We start from the raw sequence: 27809 nt of genomic DNA, 5'->3' as shown, positions 1-27809 counted from the left end.
GCATATAATGGTAGATGTTAACATTGTATATTCATGTGGCATTCCCCCTCCTGTTTTTTTTTAAGACATTGGATATATATGTGAGGTTGTGTAGCACAAAACTTCCATCCAAGCTCATCATTATAAGAATTTTGTAACATTAAGAATTTGGTGCCTGAGTTTGCTTGTTTGCCTCTTCCCTCCTCACCCCCTTTTCCTTTCCCCATGTTTTCTTAGATTCTAAACCCAAAGGCAGATATTGTGTTATTTCTATGGATTTGTCTGCCATTGTTTATTTATTAGATTTATATACCGCCCTTTATCCAAAGATCTCAGCTTGGTTCAAAAGATAAGAAAAGCACAAATAAAACCCTTGACAAGGTGAAATGGGTACTCTGTAGGGGATAATGCTGCCTGTTGCAGATTTCTAAGTGTCCTCTCAGCAGGGCTAGGATCAGGACCATAGGCTAGCTGGTCAGGCCCCAGCACTGGTCTGCTGAAGTGCCACCAGCTACAGACTCCCCCGTGGGGAACTTTGGGGCGCCTTGTGTGGGTGTGAAAGTGGGCGCACATGAGACTGAGGGCGCACTCCTTGTAGGAAGCGCCCCTCCAACTTCCTCCACCGTGTGCCGCCTTCTACTGTTCAAAGGGAGAGCGCAAATGAGCCAAGGGGGACACCGGCTGCTCTCGGCAGCCTCTTCACACGGCCACTTTATTTTTGGGTTGGCCTGGCAAGGGAAGCTGGCTCGCTGGGGAAGTGCAGGTGAGCGGCTGAGAGCGGGCAAGCCAGTGGGGAAGAAGAGGCCGCGCGTCCTGGTCTCCTGTTAAGAGGGAGAAGGCCCAGCAAGGCCGCCCCGGGAGATGCTGCGTCTTGCTGCCCGCCAGCCCCACTCCCAGCAAGCCCTATCCTCTCCCCCAGAGAGAAGATGGGGACCAAAAGAGTCACGGCAGGCGGCTGCTTGCGCAAAGGCCCAATCCCATTTTGCACTGGGCGGCTGTCCGGAGGGAGATCCTGGCTCTCTCCTCTTGGCTTCCGCATCCTGGCCTGCCAGACTGGCTCCATGGGCGTAGCCAGGATTTATGTTAGCGGGGAGCAATATTTTATTACTTGATATAGGGGTGGAGGCAGTTGTCCCCCTCCTTGCCTACGCCAGTGGCTGGGTCCCACCCTCCCTTCGATGGCTGTGCCCCCCAGATATAGGGAGTAGTAACCTCCTCCTCGTGCCACCTGCTCCTCTGCGCTCCCCCTCCGGGCCAAAGGGGCGGAAGGAGGGACCCTGGCCGGAGCAGCTGCCCCATTGGCCCCCTCTGCCTCGGAGGAGCTGCGACGGTGGGCGGAAGCGGGTCCCCCCTGTCCCTGCCCGGGGCTCCCTCTCCGCCGCAGCTCGACCTGCCTCCCGATCTCGCCTCGGAGGCCGAGCCGGGGTCAGGACGAGGGGAGCCGCGGGCGGGCGGGCGGGCGGCCGCTGGGCTGGCTGGCGCGCGGAGGCAGCTCGCATGTGGTCAGTGCCGCCGCGCCGCCGCTAAGCCAGCCCCCGGCTCACGTTACACACTCCTGTATTTATAACCTCGGCGAGCCGCTTCCCCCTCGGAGCACTTGCGCGGGACCACCTCCTTTCTGCCGCCGGCGGACAGCGCGCCGATCGGGAGCATCCGATCGAGGCCCCGCTCGGGCGCACAAGCCCTGGATTATTGGCGAGCGCGCAGCGGCGGCATCTGGTGGCTTGGGGGGTGGCTGTCTGGGAGGAGAGCGCAGCGCCCCGGCGCCTCTTGAACCGCGGGCTTCCCTTGGCAGCGGGGCCGCCTTGCGCGCCGCCATGGATCACACGCTCTTCGGCTGCCTGCGCAGCCCGCACCATGCCCCGGGCCAGGGCTTGCACCCCTTCTCGCAGTCGGCGCTCGCCCTGCACGGCCGCTCCGACCACATGTCCTACCCGGAGCTCTCGCCTTCGGCCTCCTCTTGCATCATCGCGGGATACCCCAGCGAGGAGGGCATGTTCGGCAGCCAGCATCACCGGGGGCACCACCACCACCACCACCATCACCACCACCACCAGGCGCAGCAGCAGCAGCAGCAGCAACACCAGCCATTGCAGACGAACTGGCACATTCCGCAGATGGCTTCTCCGCCGCCGCCTCCCCCTCCGCCGCCGCCCTCCGCCTCGGCCAGGCACAGCCTGTGCCTGCAGCCCGACTCGGGTGGACCCCCGGAGCTGGGCAGTAGCCCCCCGGGACTGTGCTCGAACTCATCCAGCCTGGGGACCAGCACCCCGACGGGGGCGGCGTGCGCTCCGGGAGATTACGGCAGGCAGGCGCTGTCCCCGGTGGAAACCGAGAAGCGCGCCGGCAAGCGGAAAAGCGACAGCTCAGGTAAACGCGCCCCTCGTGTCTTTTCTTGGGTGGGTAGATGGGTGGGGACGGGGGTCGAAAAGGGGAAACCCACCCCCAGGTGGATCGGGCTGTTGGCGAAGAAAGTGACCCCATCTGTGCGCTCCTTTGGTGAGGTTAAGTCACCTTTTGGGGAGACGCGGAGAGCGCATCGCATCGCCTTCTAGACCTTTCATCGCGGGCAGAGAGATGCAGGGACCATCAGGTGGTGGACCATAAAATCGTTGGCCGGCGGGGCTGGGTGGAGAGACTCGCTTCGGAATCCGGATTAGCGTGTGCATCTCTGACACCAGGGTTTCCATTCAGTCCTCCTTTCCCCAGATTTTTGTTTCCCTCCGGTTCAGAGTCGCAGGCTGCTGCGCGCTTTTGGAAGAAGCGCCACGAGCAGTCATGGAGCCCGTTTCTCTTTAGGGCTGCCTAATAGAACCATGCAAGTTCTATCCCTGGAAGAAGTTTATAGTTATTCTTTTGGTTGGTTTTATGGATTAAGAGGGTTACACACAAATATGTAAACAGTTTTATGTATAAAATGAGAGTCCTGCCTCTGAAAAGCACATAAACTGATAAATTAGAAGTACGTTTCAGATGTTTACAGTACTACTTGTGTAATAGATACAATGTAAATTATATCATACACATAGTGCAACTTATTCAGGTAGAGACTACAAACTGAATAGTATGTATACTATTTAAATACCCACAATAAATGCCACTTTTTATACCGTACATAGTCTTGCATAAAGCATTATTTAGGAAGAAATAGAAGTGAATTTCAATTTTGATCAATAACAATGTAAAGCAAAACGTGTAGAATTTCTGCAATTACATTTCAGTTCTTAAGACATTTACTTGGAAGTAAATTCAATATATTTAAATTTAGTGGTATTCTGTGATCAGATGCAAGTTCCATTCACTTCAGAGTTTATTTTATACGTCCTATAGTTTTAAAGCTAAATTTGACATGTGCGTTTATCTGGATTGCATATCTTCTACAACAAATTCTGTGATTCTGTAAAATGATTTAAATATGCTACAAAATTCCAAGTGGGAAGCTAGAAATGAAAGATGTCAGTCCCATAGTAAAACTGCTAAAGGTAAGATGTGCTTGTGCGCACACACGCACACACACACACACACACACACACACACACACACACAGAGGAAGATAAATGAAGCAATGTTTAGAAAGAGAAAGTAATAGGCGTGTTCAGACAGTATGAAAAGTTCACAAGGAAAGCCTTGACCTTGTCTCGTGTTATTTATAATTGCTAGAATAAGTAGTAGAAAACTCATACTTGAAATTGCTACATTTTGTAGTTTTATATCCTTTTTGAGCAATTTTCTTTGCCAATTATTTTACAGTGTTGTAGTTTCTTATTATTTCTATCTTGCGATTTATGAGGAAAAGGTCTTGTTGATCTGAGAACACTGAATTATCTACAAACAGAAATTGTATATTTATATAAAGAGTGGTTAATTAATTTTTTCACATGTTTAAGTTGGTAATTTATTATTATTATTTCAAGGAGAAATAATTTTTAATTGGCAGAAGAATAAGAAGGAAAACTTCATACAATGCAAAATGTTAAGAAAACAGCTCATCACAATTCAAGGAAAATATTAATATTTAGCTGTTATTGAAATCCAAAAACTCATATATTTAAAGTTGAGTTGCAGTGAGTAATATTCTGTAATACAATTAACCCAAAGTAAAACACAATCCTAAACATATTCATAGGAACAGGAATACTGTTTAGGATTAAAGCATTAGATCCATGTCATATCAAACATTACCTAGAAAAAGCAATTTAGTGAAGCTGACTTCCCAGTAATCTGTATAAGAATGCTGGCATAAATTTGTCTAAATTATTGAAATTCTTCACTATTATAGACTTCATTATACAAATGAAGCCATCACGGCTTATTTCAGAACAGTATATGTAACAAAACATGCTTAACAATGGATGGCAAATACCAATTTTAAATTAGTCCAGTTACATAGTTTTGAACATTTCAAAAGGCAGAATTTTATTCAGTATATGTAAATTATATATTTTTGTTTTCTTCTTCAAATTGGTGTATCTTTCTGACATAATTGAAATAATGATTTTTGTGGGGGTCACTTTCGCATACGAATAGAGATTAGATTTCAAATTGCTATTTCATTTTCTTTGAAACTTGAACGCCTATGGATTAATACCTATACATATGTCTATCACGCTTGTACGTTAGAAAATTTTTATGTACAAATAACTAGGGCAATGCCTAAGGTATAGATTCTAAACAGGCATGAATTAGACCATTGCATTTGTTAGAACCTCTATATCCCAAAGAACTCAATAGAGTCTTTCCCAAAATGTATCTGCGTGTATTTACAGTGGTGCTGACAATGAACAATTGTAAGTAATTTTCTTCATCTGGCATCGCTGTTGTACAAATTTTTCTTCCATTAGAAACCCTATCAGTAGCAAAAGCAACATGTTTGTGTTTTGGTACACTGGTAGTTATAACTTGCAACAGTAGGTAGCTTTGCAGAGCAATGAATAGACTTAAATCTTGCCCTTGTCTTGTATTGACTTTCAACAGGTTATAAGGACCTTTGTATTTGACTGATTGCAGTAGCATCACAGGAAACTGTCATCTGTTTCCAACATGATCTGTACATGATATCATGATGGGAAATTCAGTCATCAAAACTAGCAGACAACTGCTGACAGTTCCTCCATGTGTCCGCAGTAGCTCCCTTTTGATAGTATCTTTCGCTGATGTAATATAACCTAGCATGAGAAAAACAACAATCTTTAATCAGTTTAACTTCTTTCCTTTTAAATGATCTATGTTGTCCATCACTGCACCTCTTTCATATCAAAACCTCTGAATTCAACACTGTAGTGCTGAGCATTTGTGTAATAATTGTGGGTATATATTGCAAACAAATTTAAATTTAAATGCGGGGGTTAATTCACCTATGTTAATGAGGATAACAATGGCCAGGTAGAAGCCTTTATTCATTTTAACATTTATTTATTTGATCTGTCATGCAAAATGAATCCTTATTAAGCCTCAGTATATCAAAGAATTTTCATCTCTAGCTTTCTGTCTACACTTATCTTTATTTCACTGTTGGTTAAAATGTAGTTTATAGTTAGAGATGAATACAAGCAATCCACTATTACAAAGGACTTGCACTTTATAATCAAGCCGTGCCTATTTAATTCAGTGGTTCTTGCCTTACAAGCAACAAGATGGAGTTTGAAATGTAAATCATTTTATTATTTATTTTAGATTGCTTCTTGACCCACCTGATAAGCTGCCCTTAGAGCTTCTTAAATATCTTAAATATCAGATATTATCAGGGAGACTTGAATGGAAAAATGTAATAAGAAATCAATTTTATAAGAATATGGAAATACTTTTAAAAAGGAAATATTATTTGATAGCATTTTGAATAATAGCAGTTACATAGTTAAAGAAAGTGCATGTTGAAAAAACATTTTAAAAATAAATAAATAAAAGTCTCCAAGTCTGTTCTTAGAATTCATTTAATACTGGCAACAAAATTAGGCATTTGCAAACTGTTGAATACTGTCCCCACTAAGAATTTGAGAAAGGGTGTGCAATATGCAATATGGAAGCAGAAATTAATCTTCAGTAATATTAAATATATTAATCCCAAAAGTAAACAAATGATAGCAAGGAAGGTTTATAAAATATCCTCTGCATATTGTAAGTTTTGCTGATCACTTCCTTATACCATGATGCTAAACTTCCCTACATTATAAACTGATGAACTGATGAACATTTCCTTACTTATTTTCCATTGGCATCAGTAGGATTTGTTCCCCATTATACCTATTTGGGAAAGCTTCTTAATTATTTAAAATAATGACGAAACTATTTTTTCCATGTTCACGAACTATTTTGCAACCCTGAGATCCAAGCTTAAACTACCACATGCTATCCTAACATCACACAGAATTAGGTATCCTTAAATCCATTGGAATCAATGACTGATAATTCTGTAATAATCTGTTTAGAACCTGGTACATACTACTGTTGCACAATTTGAATTAAGTGACCTGGAGTCTTGCATAAACTCCAAACATTGTGCAGTGGTAGCATTTGATGGATTACTTCCAAAATATTTGTGATAATTTCCAAGAAATGCCTTTAAAAATACATGTACCAGCGTACTTATTAAAAATATCACTTATGAGAAAATGATTTAATAAATGCCTGCTAATAGTGTGATTTTTTTGTTGCTTTTAATGATTACTTTACAAAGCACTTTGGTGTATATACACACGCATGCATACACATAGCATAAAGGATTCATCCGAGTTCTCAAACTTTTCAGCATGCTTCTACAGTACAAGCAAAATATATTTGCTATGTGTGTTTTTCTTTCAGACAGAGGTAATCTGTTCATTATGCTTGGGTTTTTCTTTATTATTATCAACATATCATTCATCTTGAACAAAAACACCGAATCCTACAGGCCAGGAACCAAAGATGCGATATAGGCGCATCTTAAGAGCTTGAATCCAAAGAATAGCACAAGTCATTCTGCTTTCTCCTGGGGGACATTGGGCTTGTGTTTCTCAAACATCACCTCCCCATGCCAAATGGCAAACCACTTTTGAAATTAAGGGGACTTTTAAAAGCACATTTTATATGGCACAATGGGTGGTCTGGTGCTCAAAGAAGAAGAAGAAATTAAAATCCCCACATGTCCCAGCCTTTGGCATACCTAAATTAGTTCTTTTAACCCCAGCCAAGGCCATATGTGTGCCCAGTGGTATTCCCCCCACCCCTTTTGAGCAGCAGTCTACAACGCCATATTACAAGCTGCTTTTGAAAGTTTCCCTGAATTCAAAAGTAGCTTTTCCTGTAGTCTTCGGGGTTGCTTCCCAATATGCATGAGCCCAAAGTAAACTAGTTATCACAAAGAAAGAGAGAGGGAGCGATGCTTTACTGCATTTTGCTGTAGGATTCTAAACAGATATGACTGTATCGTAGATACATCTTGATTCGGGCCAAAACTTTGGCTTAATTAGATTAATCAAATATTTTGCTGATAACATAGGAACTTTAAAACAATTCCTACAAATACAGGGCCAAATACAAATCCTACCATTAGGCAGCCTCCTATTACGTGTTGTTATTGCCGGGGAAGCTGAAAGGGGTTTATGGGAGTTTCTGCCTCAAGTACCAAAATAACTTGGTCAACCTAGATGGGGATGGATAACTTGCTGTCCCATCTGAGGCAGCTAAATCTATCGGGCCAGCCCTGCTAACCCAAATCCATAATGTGGGATATGAAAATAAAGCCCATTGATTACAGTAGCACTTATTTCTAGTAGCACATTGTATGTGCGGGTATTCTGCTAGGCGTATGGAACTCTGAAACATGCAAGGAAGGGATTTCCCATTTAGAATAGTATGGAACACCTATCAGAGTGTGCACCTCTGTACTAAGTCGGAGCTCCTTGAACATTATATGTATTTTGAATGGAGCTCTAGATTAGGATGGACACATTTAGAGTTGGAGTTTCTTTTTGTGAGTCAAAACACAAATAACACAAGTACCTGCTTTTAAAGGCAAAGAATATTACTTTGAATATGGTTACAATTATAGTGCAAGGCTAATAATTATTCTTAATATGAAAATATGAAATGCTATACAGTGGTACCTTGGGTTAATGACTTAATTCATTCTGGACGTCCGTTCTTAACTTGAAACTGCTCTTAACCTTAGTTACCACTTTAGCTAATGGGGCCTCCCGCTGCCGCTGCGCCGCCGCCACGCGATTTCTGTTCTCATCCTGAAGCAAAATTCTGAACCTGAGGTACTATTTCTGGGTTAGCAGAGTCTGTAACTTGAAGTGTCTGTAACCTGAAGTGTCTGTAACCTGAGGTACCACTGTATTAGTTTAAGTTTCTAAGCAAGACATTTTTATTTACAATATATTTTTCTAATGCTTTTCACAAATATTATAATTACGCATTAGAAGTTAAGATCATTTTAGTATGAAGTGGTTTTTGAATCAATGTGCAGTTCTGTGCTCACTTATTTTGGAGTAACCTCCATTGAACACAGTGCGATCACACTTGGAACTATGCTGTGTGAATGATAAAACCCACTACTTTCCAAAGAACAACTTGAGACATACTCTAGAGCAGTCTTCCTCAACCTGGTACCCTCCAGATTTTGTTAGATGACAACTCCCATCAGCTGCAAGTAGCACAGCCCCGTGATCAGGGATGATGGGAATTGTGGAACCTCGGGAGAGCACTGGGTTGAATTAGGCTGTTTGCATGTATACATAGGATTTTTTTTATATTTAGTTTCAACATCTAACCACCATGTTCCTTGTCTTATAATGTGGTGTAAGAAACTATGATTTTTTAAAAAGCACAGTTCAAAAGCATATGTGGGTACTCAAAACAAGTTGTGTGCTTTTCTGACTTTTCCCTATGATACATCAAAACAGCTTTAAAATAATTGAAGTGCATTAAAATACTTTTGGAATTTTAATTTTAAAAATTTGGAGGTTGTGTTCTGAACGCACTTCCTAGAGAATAGCCCTCACTGCATTCCATTGGACTACACCGCTTCCAGATGACTTGTTTATTCAGCATTCTTTGTGATTTGTTTACTAGGAGGTTAGATGATGTTGCACCAAAACAAGTGTTATCCCACACTCTCAAATGCATTTTCATCACACTTTCCTTATCTTAGAAGATCTGATCTTTCAGGGGAAAGGATATGTTGTGGAAGACTTCCAGGTCCACTATAATTGGGTAAGCTAAATTTGCCAGTATGAAACTGAATCTCACCTGCAAACAATGCCGGTCTGGAAGGATCCTTACTTCTCAGTGCTGTATAATCTCATTTGCTTGGAAGAATTGTGCTGTATAATCTCATTTGCTTGGAAGAATAGTACATAGATTCCAACTGAACTTATTTTTACAAATCAGGGTAGGAGATAATACACGGCCTGTGCAAACGGTGTGAGATTACTTAGTTCAGTATGAGACCATATAAGACAAAGGCAAGTTAAGTTTTGCTTATGTGTTGACACTTCAAATTACCTTCTGTTTTTATGCATTATAGAATTCGAATGCTTGTCTAGTTTGGGTTTGTCTTGTAGTAAAATGCCTGTAACTGCCAATAACTAGTATTGGCTAGTAACACACCCAAGCAAAGTTGCATTCACACAGTTGCACATTTAAGACATAATTAAAGAAAAATGTGTACCTTTACAGTGGTACAGTATAATTTTATATATACTGCTGGCCCAGAATAATTTTGTGCCTATCATTTACAAATTAAATTCCTTTTGTTTTATCCTTACTTCTGTTTATCCGTTGTCATGTTGGCAAGCGAAAATAGAACCATAGCAAATTGAGCATTCTTTAATATTTTCAGGGTCAGGATAAATTGCAGTGTTTTTTTTTTTAAAAAAAATAAATAAATAGAAAATGGGGGGGGGGGTCTGCTATATAGGCCAATTTCTAAACATTACAAATAGTTTCCACTGTATTTTAGACATAATGAAAACAATGAATTTTATTTTACCCTGTACTCTTTCCCTCCAGCCGTCATATAGAAGCCAGGTTGAACAGTCAACCATAGTAAGCAGCAGCTGCTTAAATGCAACTCTATCCGCTTGCTTTGTGCTCAGAAGAAAATCTTATGCGGATTGCTGCAAATAATGTTAGCAACTGCAAATAGGTTGTTGTTTTGAGCAAACCTACTGGCATAAGTGAGGTTTGCGCAGAGATCAGGAATTATCCTCAATAGCAGTTGGTGATATAAGGGGAAGAAGAGGGGCAACAGCCACTCCTCCCCACTGGGTATGCAAGGGCCAGTTTTCTGTACTAGATGAAATACCATATTTGGGATTTATTATTTATATGGTTCCAAAAAAATAAGTCTAATGAAGCTCTTCATTTTTAATATATTTTAATGCAGTAAACTGACTTAGCCATACGAAAGCAAGTAAAGTAGGAAAGAGTTTATCTGACTTTCAGTACTGAACCTAGTTGTCGGACTTAGGGGTTCTGTTTGGGTGCAGGGTACACGGGTGCAGAAAATGCAGGATGGTCCTTTCCTTCTGCTATTAAACCCAATATTTATAAACAAGTTTATTTTAGATGGAGATCCTGTTGGGATTGCAGCTTTAGTGAACGTGGGATATGCCTTCAGTTTCAGCAACAGGTGGAGAATAGCGGTAGGAGTTGAGGTAAGCCAGGAGAATAAGGGTGGAGAGTTTATTTATTTTCTTTACTGCAGAATATTATTTTAAAACGTGCTAGTAATTATGCAGAGGCAGTAGTACAAAGGCTTTAACTCCAAAGCTTAATGTTTGTATATTCCTAATGAGCGTGTAACCCATGGTTGTTTACAATAGAAGGGGCCTGTGCCTCCTATCATTCAGTCTGCCAGCATTAAAGCAGCTTTTACAGAAGTTGCAGAACCCCTTTAAAACAGTAGAGGAACAGCAAGGAAACCAGGATATTTGAATTAGTTTCAGTAGCTATCCTTTCCCATTGGGATCTACTCCACTGCAGCTCATGCTGTTTTTTTTGACAGATATTGCAAGATATTTTTTTTAATGGTCTCATTATAACTAAAATTTGGTTGGCATCCATCTGTCTTGGGAGACAGTGAGGGATTGCACCTTTGGGGGTGAAGTCAAACTGTTGGAAGGTTACAGTGTCTGCTGTGGCTGTAGATACTAGTACAGGAGAAAACATGTTTTATTGTAGCTGGGGGCAGATGAAGGTGCCCAGTTGTGCTACTGCAGATGCACCATGGTGCTTTTTCTCTCTGCACTGCTCCCAGCAGACAGTCCTCCTCTGGTCACTGCTATGGAGGCATGACCCAACTGACTATCTCTAGGCGCCGCGATTCCCACATGGCAGGGTTGCCAACCTTCATGTCACGTTTGCAGACATCTTCATAACATGTCTGCCAGCGGGCCTGGTGCTTGAAGCCAGCTTCCGAAGAACATACTTGGATTCAACTAATACCACCCAGGGAAGCTACTCTGGATGCCAAATAAGCATTAAAAGAAAAAGATTTTGCTAATAAGAAACTTCTTTCAGTTATGACAGGAGGAAAAACTAATGACTACACATGCAAGGTTGTACCCAAGTAAGTCATAATCAGAGTAGAATCAAGGGGCATGACTAATTTAAGTACACGGAAAATGAATATGAATGAAAATACTATGCACCACTAAATGCAGGTGCTGTTCTTTGCGAGTTATCCACATAATTGTATAGTCCTTTTCTTGACCCCTCAAGAGGTTGTACATCCAGCCACTAATAATCCCCCCTCCCAGGTAGATAGTAAATCGGTGGGTTTATAATAATTTTCAGCATTGACAAGAGAACTACAATTTGCACGAGAAATTGAGCCTACCACATTACTCCCTTAAAAGGAGAAAAATTGTGCTGTGTAGCTCATCGTCAACAATGTATTTTAAAATCTCCAAAGTTTGTCATGGAATTGAAATCTAGTAGCTTTCTCTGTGTGTAGACAGGTGGAAACAATGTAGTTATACATCAAGACTTCCATAAAGAAATTTCTTGTTATTTCCAGTTTGAGTGAGTATTACAGCAATGTGCATGTGTTAAAATCTAGTAAATAAATGGATGTGCACAATACAGTGGATGTTTCTTCCTCTAAGAAAGACTTTCAAAATAGGCTGAAGTGGTCATGGCATAGAAAGGAATATATGGATAGTTTTTAAAACATCTCTGCTGGAAGCAGGGAGTGAGTCCATTCTTTTCATGTTCCGTTCTCAAAAATACAGGAGATTTTGCCAGGCTCCTCACCTGGTTATGAACCAGCTTTTGAACCAGTGGATTACTGCCAGCTCTTCCTTGACCCTATAATGGCCTGTTTTGTTGAGTGGGTTGGTGGTTTCTACTGACTTTACAGATGGTAGCTTCCTGACTGCCTGTGCTTTCAGCAAGTGCAGCGAGGACTTTCATGGTAGCAGAACCCTCCTGCAGTAGCGCAGTTTGGGGATTGTTCCCTAAGGCTGCAATCCTGAGTCCAGTTACCTGGGAGAATGGAATAGGAATTACCTCTCAGTAGACATGGTTAGCATTGTGCTGCAATTCTGTGCTCTGCTTGTCTTCAGTTTGAAATTATCAAAGCTGTCCTTCATGGTTTCCATGCAGTGCTTTCTAGAAAAAAGACACTGGAGGATTTTGATTTATAATTGCTCTTTGCTGTTGATCTCCTGTAACCAGGGAAACTATAAACACTTTCCTATGTCATGTAAGCAACATATTAAATTAGAAACAACTTTTTTTTAATGTCCTTTATTTTGGCTTTGTGTATCTTAAATAATAAACATAACCTCTCAGTTAAATACATCTTTGTGTTCTGATCTTGAAAGAGTTCTGATAGACTGATATCACAAATGACTTTGTCTTTTTAATGGACAGAGCAATCCAAAAGAGTAGGGAGCCAGGACATTCCAAACTCCATTCAGGAGCAGGGCAACTGGCTGCTGGGCCAGCCTGAGCCTGGAGAGGGGAAACAAGCCTTTAAACTAATTTGACTTATGCCATCCTTTTTGTGGTGCAGCTTCCACTGGATTGCTAGGTCATGTGACCAAGCTGAATAGGGTTTGGGATAGGAGTAAATTTCCCCCTGTTCTATCCTATACGAGACCCCTTTTTGGAGACTTACACAAGTATTAGCTCAGCCGCCTTCAGCTTACCTCATTGAGCTCCAGCTGAGCAGACATTTAACAAGATGAAGAGGGCTGGCTCAAGACATTTCTCTGCCTGACGCAAAGGACAAAATGGCATCCTCCCCCAAGGCCCAAACTGAAGACAGTTGGACTTGCAATTTAATCTTAATCCAATACTGCTGAAAGGAAAATATAGACCACCACACTTGAGAGCAGCAGGATTGCATAGTGGGTACAGGCCACATGGCTGTCACAACTTTTTCCCACATGGCAGCTGCCTCACTCTGCCTCATCATAGGGCCAGCCCTGGGGATGAAGGAATTTGCCCTGTATAGCTTTGGCTGAGCCCAGACTCATCCCAGCTCAGCCAGAAATCTCTCTACAGTGGTACCTCGGGTTACATGAGCTTCAGGTTACAGACGCTTCAGGTTACAGACTCCACTAAACCAGAAATAGTACCTCAGGTTAAAAACTTTGCTTCAGGATGAGAACAGAAATTGTGCTCTGGCAGCACGGTGGCAGTGGGAAGCCCCATTAGCTAAAGTGGTGCTTCAGGTTAAGTACAGTTTCAGGTTAAGAACGGACCTCCAGAACGAATTAAGTACTTAACGTGAGGTACCACTGTATTCCAAACTCCACACACCCCAGAGGATATTGGGTTTGAATGGCTTCCTAAAATACTAAGAAAAAGTACAGGAACCCTTTGAAGAGATGGGTGATTAAAGATTAGAAGGTAGTGGAATTAAGAATAGTAACTCAGCCAAACTGTATTTTTCATAGGTATTAAGAGTCCTGCTGCTCATTCTTTCAGCTGGCAATTCTGAGTGTGTACTAAGGTGGATTTAGTCATAGCAATAAAGCTGATTTTCCTTGACCATCATTGAATCAAGCTGATAATGGAACCTGTTAAATTTTATTCTGCATATTCTCTATGGTGAGTCACTGCAGTACAGCATGATCGCTGCAACAATACTAGCAGTTTGGATACCAAATGCTAAGATTTCCCCGTATAAGATTTCTGTATAAACATACAACAGAAAGCTCGGTAGGGGATATATATGAAAGAAACGTGTTCATGTTAATTGAAGCATTTTAAGTCTATTAATACGATGCTTCTAACTTTTAAAAAGACCGCCGTGTGTGCAAATGAAGAACAATGAAAATTCTGGGATCATAGCAATAATATGACAAAATTTAAATACTAGGATGATTGATCAATGTATTATGATTGTATATTTTTCTTGGGCAAGCAAATGTTTGGCTCTGTAGTTAAGAGTCTTTGCTTTCAGACATTGGGCAGGCTTTGAAGTCAATTTATCCAGGACTAGAGGAATTAGAGTATTTTGTGTGCATTTTCTGGAAAAGATTACTATGTTCCTCCGAGAAATTGTAAGGCTGCTATCCTGAAAGCAGTGGAACTTACTTCTGAGTAAAGATGCAAAGGTCCAGTTAGATTCATTGATAAAAGAGCATACTTTTATAAACAGGCTGCCAGATCATGTAAGTGTCCCATTTGCACAAACAAAAGGAAATAAATTTGCTGGTGCATTATATTTTAAAATAAATGCCAGGTCAATAAATGCTAAACACAACTCATCTGTTTGAAAACAAATTTATTTCCCTAAACATATTTACTTGTGAGTAAGTTCTACTGAGATCAATAAATGGCTACCCTACAGCATGACATTCCCTTTATCTCTCAGGTGAATGGTGAATCCTGGGTTCCTACATTGTCACAACTTCAGATGTTGTTTGGGGAAAAACACTAAGATAATGTGGAAGTTGTCGTTGTGAGTGTGCTGTGTAAAATATAAATATTTTCTCCTTTCATATCTTATTATTTTTGAATTTATTAATACTCTATTAAAACTTTAATAGAAGCTGCGGGGTTTACGTAGCCCTAAGTAAATTGGTTTTAATTTCGAGTATTTGAACAGGTGGACTAATTAGCAAGTGGATGCAAATTGCAATGATCCCACATAACACAATATTTTCATGTATTTTAATCTTGTTTTAATTATGATTCACACCCCCATCACTAGTCAAGCACAGCATTTGCTAACAAAAAACAAAAATATTTTCTCAGTTATTGAACTACTGCAATAAAAACAAAGAGTGCTTTGTCAGTGAACACTCTCTTTGTGCTGCCAGTTGAAATTCCTGAAACTGCCTTCAAAGGCAAACCCGGGTAGAGGCATTACAGTAATTTAACTAGAAAAAAGGGGAGTGATGAGATCTCAAGGGTGCACAAAAATAAAGATTTTATTGTTCCAACATGTTTTGAAATATGTACCACTGTTCTCTAGTGAGTTCTGTAATCAAATCATTTGGTACTGAGCACCCCAAAGGGGGGGAAAGTCACCTGCTTTTTAAGTGCTCCTGAAGAAAGTGTATATCAAAACATGTTGGACCAACAAAAACCTTTCTTTTTGTGTGCCATTGAGATTTCCTCTCCTTCCCCCTGTCCCTCTTTTCCTATTATTGGTGCCTTCCTTCTTCTGGTTCCCCTTTGCAGTAATATTACCTGGAAGAGACTAGGACATGAATAATCAGACACTGCCTCAGTCATTCACAGTTAAATTACTGTAATGCGTTCTGCCTTGGGCTGCCTTGGAAGACAATCCAGAAATTTCAGTTGGTTCAAAGTTTGAACACCAGGGTTACTGGAGGCAGCAGAGGGCATCATATTATCTACAGTTGGTTTCTGTATTCAGATAAATTTTTCATTTTTAATCATTAAGGCTGTAAATGGCATAGTACCTTAAAAACGGCCCTCCTCATATGATCCAGCTTGTGTACTTTAATCTGCCCCTAGCTAGGGAAGGGGGAGGAATTCTATTCAGTTCTCATTTAAAGGTAAACCTATCGAACCTGCACTCCTTGAAATAAGCAAATCAAAACACAGTCAGCCTTCGAAATTTGAACTTCTATGAATTTTTCAGTGGAGATCTCCAGCCAAGTAATGTGTACATATACACTTATGTAAAGTGTGTGCATAAAACGCATGTACAGTATTAGTGAAGATAGCATTCAAAATGTGTTAGGGGAGCTTTCTTGGCAAAATGTGTACATTAGGCAAAGTTACATGCAAAAAAAATAAAAATAAATCTGTTTATTAGGAGAAATTTACACCAGAATGCTGATGAATTTTTAAAAGAAAAATAGCAAATTTCTGTGGAAATGTGTGTAACTGAATTTAATACTGGAATATTGGAGAACTGAAATTGACATATCCAACCATCCCTAGCACTAGTGGATGGCTTAGGTGGGGTGCCACTGATCACCACACCTCTGTTTGGTCATACCACTGCAGCTTACCCAGAAGCAGAGGTGAAGCAAGGTCATGGAGGTGCAAAGGCACTACTAGTTAAGCTAATCCTCTGCTCCTGACCATGTGTTTCCAGTATATCAACCTTCCTGCTGCCTTGACTCCCTACTTTACCTCCTGGTAAGCAGCAGCAATGTAACTGACTGGTGATGAGGCAAAAGTGGCATCCCATCAAGCCATTCGCTGCTGCCTCTGGGGCCCTTCTCCCGGCACCCTTGCTGTTTGATACATGGTGAATAGGTATAAGAGAGAGTCTTCTTTATTGTGGTGTCCAGAATGTAGAACAGCCTTCCCAAAATGATTTCTCAGATTTTATGGTTGAAGGGGTATGAAAACAATTCCCAGCAAGTCCCCCCCCCAGCTATTTGATAGCTATTGCTATCATTGCAGTTATTTTTATTCTTATTTTACAAGTTTATTGGATTCTTAGCCACCTTGATTATTTGGGTACAAAGAATAGGGAAAATATATGACAGCATAGCATTTTGGAAGGGGGCAGTAAATTCAGGCATTTCTGTTCTGTTTTCCTACTCTCTCTCCTGTGTTGGCATGGCTTATCTGAAAGATTCTTCACTTTTGGCTGGTCTATAGAAGATGCATACAAGCCACAGAAGTTTGACTTGACACTGTATAAACCTACTTAAGATTCGGTTTGTTCTCCTTAGTTTGACATAAGTAATTATGGGGCTATCCCAACAGTAAATTTTATTAACGTAACTTATAAGCATGAATGTCCCCGTTTCTCATGAGAGCTAGTGCAGTAGTCCAAAGGGGACTGTGTTAGCCAGAGAAATATATTAAAGTCATAAGAGGACAATGGACTTGCTTGGTAGCTTCAGGTCAGTTTTTGACTCAGCCTCAATCCTTCATCTGTAAAGAAGAAATGACATTCTCAGTTAACTGCAGGAATTTCATGCAGGTTCCCATGCACAGGGCTGCACAGAGTTGTTGAAACACACAAATTGAAGCCCACTACAAAATGAGACATTATGTTATGCTCCACTGCCTAATTTCTCCCCCATATGAACCTGTTTGGGCCCAAAGGTCAGCTATAGAAGCCGTGCTTGATATTACTGTAAGATCAGTCACATTAGAAGCATGGGAAGAAGCTGCTTCATACAGAGTTAGACCATTGGTCCATCTAGCTCAGCACTGTCTATGTTGGCTGGCAGCAGTTATAGAGGATTTCAGACTGGGGCCTGGTCCCTGCCCTCCTATCTGTAGTTCCTGGAATTAAACCAGAAATCTTTTGCATGCAAAGGAAGGACATGCACTTTGACTGACACCTCCTCTTCTATTTGATCTGGAAGTCACTGTCTTCCTTTTTGCTTTATTGCTTAATTGTGACTATCCACTCACAGTTTGAGAATTGCTTTCTTAGAAAGCATGCTGGAAATAAACTACAGAAAGGTCAGCATAGTTTTTCATTAAAATAGCCATAATTAAAATAGGACTGCAAGGAACTGCCTGCCAACCTGAGTATAGTTAGACTGCTCAAACCCCACTGGTATAAATGGCATCCTCTAAAGCTGATTATAGTTTTAGCTTGATGATGCCTCATTAATTTTTATTGCGTTGCACAATACGGAGGGAAAAGTCAGCATGTCTCCCAAGCTTTAGCAGACTACAGTAGACTTCAGGTGATGTCCACTCAGAATGTAGCCTGGGAATAATTTCTTCATTAGAAATAGAAGGACAAGAATGTTCTGCATAAAATGAAGCTTCAATATAAATAGAGATAAAATATCCTGTGTTAGAAGCAATTGTTTCTGTATGTTCCACTATTAAACTGTCAGGCCCTATTTATGAAGTAGGGCGATGATTTGGATATCCCTTCAGCTTTATATATCAACATTGCAAGCCATTTTGTTGTAGTACACTGTTTCAAAATCTGTTTAAATGAACTGTATTACATAGCTAGGAATTAACAATTGCTCAGTGTGATTATTGGGGAAAAATATTTAGAATTGTACACTTATATGTAGTGATGGGAAAGCTGACACATTTCAGCTCAGAATAGGCTCAGAATAGCTAAGCTAACACATTTCACAAAATAATAATAAGAAAATAAATTATTTTATTTCCAAGCCTCCTCATGCTATCATGAACATTGGTACATAGGTAGCTCCTCCCCTAATCCCCCATGACCCCTTGCAGATCTTCCTTTCCTCCAAAGCTTTCCCGATAGCAGCGGTGGGACATAGAAATGAAGAGCTCTGGATGAATGCCCAATTTAATGACTGCAGCATTTTCCCCCCTGAAAGAGCTGCATTTGCAGTCTTGAAGTGGTAAAAAAGGAATCACTTATTCCCAACTATTGTTTTGTGAGTAATTTGTATGAAAATAGCGTGCATTACAGAGGTACCACTAGATAAAAATCCTGCCATGGTTTGTGCATGCATGTGCATACGTGCTAAGTACCTTTAAAGTTGGTGTGTGTGTGTGTGTGGAAGAGAGAGAGAGAGAGAGAGAGAGAGAGAGAGAGAGAGAGAGATGACAGGGGTGGATGTGAGGGTATGTGACACAAAGGCAGAAGGCTTTGTTTGTCTAGAATTTCCAAGCAAGTTCCACTAGTAGTACTAGCAATGAGCACAGAACATGGAAGAACAAGGTCAAAATTGCTTCGGCATTTCTTCCTGAAAGCATTGCGATTGGGGAATCCTGGTAAAAAAACACACCATTCACTCTGATTAGAAACTACACCTACCACTCAAAATTCCCTTCTATCCACTCTGATGTTTTTCTTGCGTGCCATGCTTCGGGAGATGTTTCAGTTTTGCAGCTGCACTGTAGCCACTGTTTTCATAAATACCACAATTTCTGAAATTCCCTCAATCACTAAATCAGATGTCCCCGCTTCAGTTCAGGGCGCTGCTCTATCTCAGACAAACCCTGAATCTGTCCAAAGCCAGTGTGGTGTAGTGGTTAAGAGCAGTAGTCACTTAATCTGGGGAACCAGGTTCGTGTCTCCGCTCCTCCACATGCAGCTGCTGGGTGACCTTGGGCCAGTCACACTTCTTTGAAGTCTCTCAGCCCCACTCACCTCACAGAGTGTTTGTTGTGGAGGAGGAAGGGAAAAGGAGATTGTTAGCCACTTTGAGACTCCTGAAGGGGAGTGAAAGGCGGGATATCAAATCCAAACTCCTCCTCCTCCTCCTCCTCCTCCTCCTCCTCCTCCTCCTCTTCTTCTTCTTCTTCTTCTTCTTCTTCTTCTTCAAAGCTGCCTGCTGTAGTTTGGGATTCATTTGAATCATATGCATAGCCCTGTTGTCTGCTGCAAAGCAAAGGTCTATTTGCGGTGTCTACCCACCCCTGGGCAGAAGAGATTTGTTTTCCCACAAAGAGAAACTATTTAAATGATGAAACTCATTCCTGCAGACCCTGAATCATAGGTCCGCATCTTCCCACTAGGTGGGGTCGGTGGGGACAACCCCATACATATCATAATCCCTCATTCACGCAACACCATTCAGGACAGTCTCTCCCTCCCTACATTTTTGTTTTAACTGCTTCTTCTACCCCGCCCTCCCAAAATGGGAAGGGAAGAAGCAGAAGCAGCAAAGTTCCCATCTGGATCCCAGGAAATGCCTCCTCTTCCACTAATAGCATTTCTGAATATGGACGATCTGGGCTGACTTCTCCCTGTGTACAAACGTTGACGGAAAGGCCTTTGGAGGAGTTCCTGCACACTCAGCCCACAGCAGTGGTGTCATTCATTGATGGGGATTTAGAGCAGCCCAGTTAGTCTAGCTCATTTCATAGAAATTTGTGGGCACCAGGGCTCATATTTAGCCTAATAACATTTCCCCAACATCACTTTTTGGGACACGGGTGGCACTGTGGTCGAAACCACTGAGCCTAGGGCCTTCTGATAAGAAGGTTGGCGGTTCGAATCCCTGTGACGGGGTGAGCTCCCGCTGTACGGTCCCAGCTCCTGCCAACCTAGCAGTTTGAAAGCATGCTAGTGCAAGTAAATAGGTACCGCTGTGGTGGGCAGGTAAACGGCATTTCCGTGCTCTGCTCTGGTTTTGCCAGAAGCAGCTTAATCATGCTGGGCACATGACCCAGAAAAACTGTCTGTGGACAAACGTTGGCTTCCCTCGGCCTGCAAGCGAGATGAGCGCCGCAACTCCAGAGTCGTTCGTGACTGGACTTAACTGTCAAGGGTCCTTTACCTTGTTTTACATCACTTTTTTGTTATAAAACCCAAAACCCTTAAGAGTCCAGTCCCCATGCCGCTGTTGCAAACACCACCCATCAAGTTTGCCACCCTGGGCAATTGCCCCATTAATACATTTCAGCTGCAGGAGTGGCTAAAATTATTCAGCCTGAGGGCCAACCCATCTACCCATGGCCAACCCCCTGGGGCTGCATACGAGTGGTAGATGTGACTAAAATGGTGTGCATAGATGTGCACACACAGGACAACCCCCCCTACCTTCTCACCTAATATTTTTCTAAACCACTTTGAGGAGTTTTTTTAATAATCAAGTGGTTTATAAATGGTATTTCATAAATGGTATTTAGTTCATAAATAAAGAAAATAAATAATCTGTACAGATCAGCTGAGGAGGAGAGGTAGTGTTCCTCTCTGCTCATCAAACGATCAATATGATAATTAAGGAGATGGTGATTAATCCCGATAAGATTCCTGGGCTCTGCCTATCTCAGCACTGCGTCAACTTCATTCTTGTTTTCTTTTTGCCACCACTGCCGAAATTGGTAGTGTCTAGGATATTTGCAGATAAGACCTATGTGCCTAATAACCAGATCCTATACATTTTTATATTCAGAAGTAAATCCTGTAGTTTAATGGTTTTGATTGGGCTAGAAATCCATTAATTTCAATATAATTTAGGCACGCCTAATTTTATCTGGATTGCCCAGAAGTCAGTCCAGAGTTACACATGATTATACTTCAATGATTTCAATGGGACTTAACTGGCCAATTTGTTTAGGATCAGGGTATTAAGAGTCTCAGCTCTGAAGACTGTAGCTGAAATGAGAATTAGATCATATGAGTTATACATTGGCTAGTCTATTGCTAGTCCCTAGAGGACTTTTTTCCATCTCACAAAAACCCGCCACACTGTTTGGCACAAACTAAAGACTCAGCTCAAGAGGCTTCTGTTCCAGGACAGAAATAGCAGGCAAAAGTGAGTGTCAGAATTGAGATGCATTTCCACAGTTCTTTGGAGACATTTTTACAACTTTTTGTCTGAGCTACACCTGGCTCTAGCCAGGAATAAATCACCTAATTTTTATGAATGCTAAATTAATCTTACTTATAAAAAGCCAAACTTCAGGGTACTTTTGTGAAGTAAAATAATAATCTTACGGGGATCAGCCCACGATAGTAAATCAAGGCATTATCCAAAGACAATAAAAGGATTTCACAGATGTTTAAGGTCTGCACTGATTTCTTGTAGGCACCTTGTCCATATGAAAGGGACTTAAGCAAGGGAAGCACTCAAGTATAGCCTTATTCAGACCAGACACATCTTGGGTGATAGTTGATTTACTGCCAGGTCACTTATGAATCTTATCAGCCATCTCATCTCTTGCCTGTTATCTTAATTCTGTATGCTATAAAAAGATTGCTTCCAGTGGAGATGATTTCACACAAGGGCTGTTCTACTCTGACTAAGCAAGGGCAGCTGCTGCTAGGGATAGAAAAAGACAATTGCCTTAAAACATAAGCCGTAGTTATTTCTGCTGCTGTTGAGGATGGGTTTGTGCTGGGTGAAGGCAGCTCATCCTCCTTTCTCTTCTTCGGAAGGAGGAAGCAAGGGTAAGGTAAATCCTCTTTGTCCCCCTGCCCTTAGTTCAAGGGAGCTAATTCCTTTCTTTGGGATTACAAAAAGAAAAGAAAAAAGCAGGATTGGTGGACTCACACAAACACAACACCCACACAAATGTATGCTTCATTGTTAAGAAGAAGGAATAAGAGACGATGGGGGAGAGGTACAGAAAACATCAGACTCTGTTCTAGACATATTGTCCCCTAGATGGTCTATTTCAGACTCAGTCCACCCCTATGATTGGCCTGGTCAATCTGAAAGCCCTGACTTAGATAGAGGAGTTTAATAAGCAAAGCCAAAAGTAGATCTCTAGATTGACTCACTAACTGGATCTCCTCTGCTTCTCATATCCAGCTAAAGTTCTCCCTCCTGTCTCTAACATTTGTACGTGTGTGTGGGGGAGGTGAGGGGGATGCAGCATTCCTTCAAAAAAGCAAAAATCAAATGAAAACCCCACCCTGTTTTCATTGATGAAATATTTGGTATTGAGTGTGTGACTTCCTCTATGGTTTTCTGGCCAATTTCCTAACATTTTTCTTCCAACTGCACACTAAAAAGACCTTGCCTTAAATCTGAGGATTGCTTGATATGTAATAGCAATAGCTTATAGTATGTTTGAAGTTCTCAAACTTAATGGCAACGAACTGTACAAATAAACATGAGATCAATGAACATGACAAACTGCTCTGCCGTTTATATTGTATACCACATTGCTCAGGAGATACTTCTAAACGCATGATGACGTTCAGATCACATAATAAGCTGCATATGATTTGCTCAGTGTTTTAATTTTTTAAAAGTTACATTGTACTTTTTTTTTGAGACATTCAAACACCCCCCCCAAGAGCTTCATATGCTCCCTTGGTTGAGAAACACTGCTCTCAAATCTGTACCCTGCTAAAAAATAGGACTTTGGGGCTTTGTTGTAGTCTTCGATGCCACAGTCATACTGAAATTAGCCATTCCTCATCCACTCTGCCATCACTGTTTAAAAATATTCAGGCAGCTAAGCAGACAACAGCAACAACGAAGCCCTGCCACATACTCACAGCTTTAAAGCAAATGAGCAAATAAGTAAAGGCACATCATGAAAAATCCAATGCATAATTCACTAGGAAGTTTGTCAGATATTGTCACGAATGACATTTATTCAAGCCCACTGATTTTAACAGGTTACCCAACCCTCTCATAATTAATGCTCTCAGACTCCTTCTACTTTTTAAACATGGTAGACAGAAACACCATTTTAAAAAGGCTCATGGGGACATAGATTTGTTTATAAAGAGGAACTGCACTGCGATTTTTACAGGTGCGGTTCTTTGTTGCTCAGGTGTATAACTTTTGTTACTGTTACTTTGCCTTCATGCTATGCTAAACACATAGATGATAAAACCAATCTGCCAGTCCCTTGCCTTGAAATCAGTGTACAGTGGTTTATAATATTTATTTATGCAATTATTTATTTTAATAACTTTCTAGCCTGGAGAGTCAATTCCAAAGTTCTTAAGCCACCACTGAAACTTTCTTACTAGTGCACCTGAGGTTAGCGCCTTAGACACTGACCTTAAAGTTTGGAAGTGCTTATATGGGTAGATGGTACTTCAGATAACTTGGTCTGAAATCCTGTCGGGATTTCTAAGTCAAAACCAGCATCTTAAATTGTGCCTGGAAATGAAGAAGTAGCCAGTCCCTTCACATTCATAAGACAATCTGCTACTAATGACTTCTGCATACTTAACACTATGGTATCTTTTCATTTTCATATATTTTATGGCTTCCCATTTCCCCATATTTTAAAAGATCATCACATGTACTTCCAAGGTATCAGAGCTCCAGATGACCCTTATTTTAAATGCTGCAACTATATTATCCCTTATTTTTCACATTTCGATCTAGCAGACTTTTCCCTGGCCTCGTAGCTATGGCATTTTTCTTGTGTGTTGATTTTCAGTCTACCAGGCCTCCTACTTTCTTATCCTGTTATTTGCCAAGTAAGGTGGGTTTAGACTTTTTATACCAGTCTATACACCTCTTAAATACTTATTTTGGAAGGCTTGTAATTGTCTGTGCCTATGTACTTATTGAACTTGCTGTCTACTAATAGGCAAGAACTAGTAAATGTAAAGAAATATCTGAAAGGACACGCTGTTGAACTAATATTTTTATTCACCTCGGCATATTAAATAATTGAGAAGCTAGAAGGAGCTGGCAGAAAAAAATGAAGGCGCATTGGAAAATGAGCAAGTAGCCCAAATATTCAGGTTCTTATGGATGGAAAAGATCTCTGCCAGGTTTACAAACATTTCGTTCCGCCATTTGCACAGTTCCTCATTTTAAGATCCAGAAACCAGTTAAGCAGAAGTATTAGAATTGCAATTCACTAGTTATGCTTTTGTTCCATTCTGCAACTGAAGTAGTAGTTAGGATTGATAACTAGGGTCACAGAACAAACATATGAGTTGGACTTTGCCTTGCACTAGTGCCGCTGTTGGGAAACTTGCTAGTATAGGCTGCTAGCAGTCTCTGGCACTCTATCCTAAGGGCTGTCAATGTTGTCATGACACTGTTACATTGAATTTTCATAGTAAGGGAATAAGATAGAAATGGAGGGCTTTTAATATGAAAGTATAGTCAAGCTAAGTATGCAGCAAATAGAAGATATTTGTTGAGACACAAAAGCTTGCCAAGTGGGGTGGAGCCATGCAGCTCAAAGCTAAACAGAGCATTTTTCATAAGCATTCCTTCCAGGTTAGTCTTCTGCAACTCAAAAATGTAATGACAGAATCACTCCAAAACGCTGCTGGGAAGTCCCATCCCATCCCCTTTCTTAGCAAAAGTGCTGAAAATGGAAGTGGTGTCCTAGCCGCATCCTGACCCAGCTCAGTTAAGAAGTGGTTCTAATGTAGCATGAGTAATTTCTGAAAGTCTACCCAATGAGAAATGCACATGAAAAATGTTTTGTCTGTCTTGGAGTGTTCCTAATCCATGTGCTTGGAGAGTTGGTAGGAATTGTTCTAATTTAGTTAACCCTATCTATAGATGCGATACAGGATTTCCAGCAGACCTAGCGTAGGCGACCAGTTTTGCAGGTGTTTGGTTGAGAAGGTATACATCAAAACAAAATTAATCTAAATAAAAGATTATTTCACTTTGTATTTCTTCTAGGGGGAAAAAGCTGCCGGTACTATGTGCCCTTGAGTACCCCCAGGGGGGAAAAACACTTATTTCGCTTATTGGTTTTCATTGCCTGGTCCAATTAGCATCTTCATATTTAGTGAAAACTAGCAGTTTTGGGCCAGGTGCCATGAAGCCTTGGATAGTATGGCCAAGCCAGGGGAAGCTGCAATAAACACAGTACAACCATTTTTGGATTAAGCAGGTTTATTGGAGCAGGCTTTGGGTGTGTATCTTGTATCAATCAGCCTGTCTGCTGCTTGATTATTTAGCATCATTAGAGTTAAGAATCGTCCTATGACATACATCAGATTGGGGTGACCCTTCCAAAATGGTTATTTTGGAAGGGTCATGGCCCATCAGCCTCCATCTGGGCATCTGGACAGAAGCACCTTGCCTTGGATCCCTTTAAGATGATACCCTGATTCTTTGGAGGGGTGGACTGGCTCCCAACACATACATACCCCATTCCCCCCCTTGACTAAGGATCCATCTCAGTGCCATCAAGTTGTGAGAGCTATGAAGTAGGCAAAGCCCCCAGACAGGCTAGTTTGTCTGGAGGCAAATTCCTCTGTGGCCCTGAATACAGCAACCAAATACTTCTGTAATGGTTCTAGGGGTTGCTCGTGCATAAATCGTCGCCACACCTGGCTGGACTACCTGGGTGAACCCTTTCTGTCTGGACAGCCACTCACCCGTGGCTGTCTCAATCGCTGGCAGAATCCGTCAGTGGGCGTTTCTTGAACTTCTTCCAGCAAAGAAGTTCTTTGACGGCAAGTCTCCTCCTATTCTCCCTGCGCGGAAGTCTTCTGTGAAGGGAGGGTGTGGGCAGCGGAGGACCTGTGCTCTCCCCGCTGGTCTCTGGCGAGGAGTCCTGGAGCCGATTTCCCCATCTGCCCCCCTTCCTCACTGGTGCTACGCTGATTTCCTTCCCCAGCAGATGGGCTGCCTCTCTCCCTACTGGGACCCTCTCTGGCATCCCTCTGGAGCCTTCCCTCCGCCTCTGGCTCCGATGGCAGTTCCCTGACAACTTCCATAGCAAAGTCTTATGTGCGGCCTGCCTGCTTATCCACGGGCAGCCCCTACAACATAAGCTGTAGGGTAGAATCCAGTGCCAGCTGTGGCTGAGTCCTGGGCATGGCTTGGGAGCAGAACAGAGGGAAGAAGTTTCTTCTGGTCCATTCCTTAAACTGCTCCCCTAGCTCGTCTATGATTGGCTGCAGCCACAGCCAATGAAATGGAAGAGGAATCGATAGGCTCCCCTGCGCCGGACCGCAGCCACCGGTCCCCTTCAGCTGGTGGTAAGTGGTCCTTGCCAAATAGAGGAGACCTGGCAGTTGCTTCTGCAACTTCTTTGGCTTTTCCCAAGTGATAGAACTATTGGAATATTCATGCTGTTCTCCTTGAAGTGCTGTAATAATAAGGTCCTAAATAAAACATTCAAGTGTAGATTTTCTTCACTCTGCCATTTATACGCATAGAATGTGCTGTCCCCTTTTAATAGGCCTTTGCCCATTTAACGCCTCAAAACTGCTGACAGCTCTGGTCTTTGCTTTCTGCGGTCTAAATTTGATCAGCTATGTTGTACAATTTATCTTGGCTCTCAAAGAGGTTTCATATTAATTTTCATGCTTTATTGCTCCTATGTAATATTCTCCACTGTCTGGTTCTCTAGCTATAGGAACTACTAATACACATGCCATATTCGAAAGGGTCTATAGCCAACAATTAAGGATCTCTGTGTATGTGTGTGTGTGCCTTAAGAAAAATCTGAGCATCTAGTTGTTTCCCTTATCGCCTGAAATGATCCCAATATGTTTGCTTTTTTGCCAGATCACATATTGTTTGCTATTTAGTTAATTTTTATTATTATTATTAATAATAATTCCATACACCTCTCAAGCAATTCACAAAATGCAATAAAAACAGCTTTTAAAAAGTTGAAAAGAACACAGAAAATAGCAGATTACAAAAATAATAGTGAAGAGATGCCCATGGTAGAGACCTAGTCAACCAGCTGGGAAGAGTTTTTTTTTTTGCTTCAAATGTACAGGTTCTGAAATGCTAACTTGATTTTTCAGCATATGGGATACTGCATTTTTATGGAGTTCTGAAAAACTGAAAAAAATTACTATATGAATGCGAAGAGTGGGAAAGGCTGAATTTCAGAGATATAGAGCATCAACTTTTACTGCGAGTTGCTATTAGTGTGGTTAGAATCCAGACTGTGCAGGATGGTGTGTTTGTGTGTGTGATGTCCGCATAACCAATAAATCTGTCATCACCTACTGGCCTCCATTTCCTTTGAAATAAACAAATCACTACGAGACTCTTTGAAGCAGCAGACTTCCAGGAAACACAAAAGTCACTTTTGCTTCTTCCATTGAGATAAAATAGTCAGTAAGTGGAAATGAGCTG

At 41.5% G+C, this 27809-nt stretch overlaps 1 protein-coding gene across 1 annotated transcript in view; it reads left to right on the top strand.

Annotated features, from left to right (window-relative positions):
- Positions 1-1500: 1500 nt before the first annotated feature.
- Positions 1501-27809, top strand: part of MEOX2 (mesenchyme homeobox 2) — a 67076-nt gene continuing 40767 nt past the window's right edge. The window contains exon 1 of the mRNA XM_083705419.1: positions 1501-2349. Coding sequence (XP_083561545.1) covers positions 1797-2349 — 553 coding nt within the window. The 5' untranslated portion in view covers positions 1501-1796. The remainder of the gene's footprint in view (positions 2350-27809) is intronic.

The sequence above is a fragment of the Podarcis gaigeae genome, assembly GCF_964106915.1.
Source record: "Podarcis gaigeae genome assembly, chromosome: 12".
Taxonomy (NCBI): domain Eukaryota; kingdom Metazoa; phylum Chordata; class Lepidosauria; order Squamata; family Lacertidae; genus Podarcis; species Podarcis gaigeae.
This window is presented reverse-complemented; position numbering and strand designations above follow the sequence as displayed.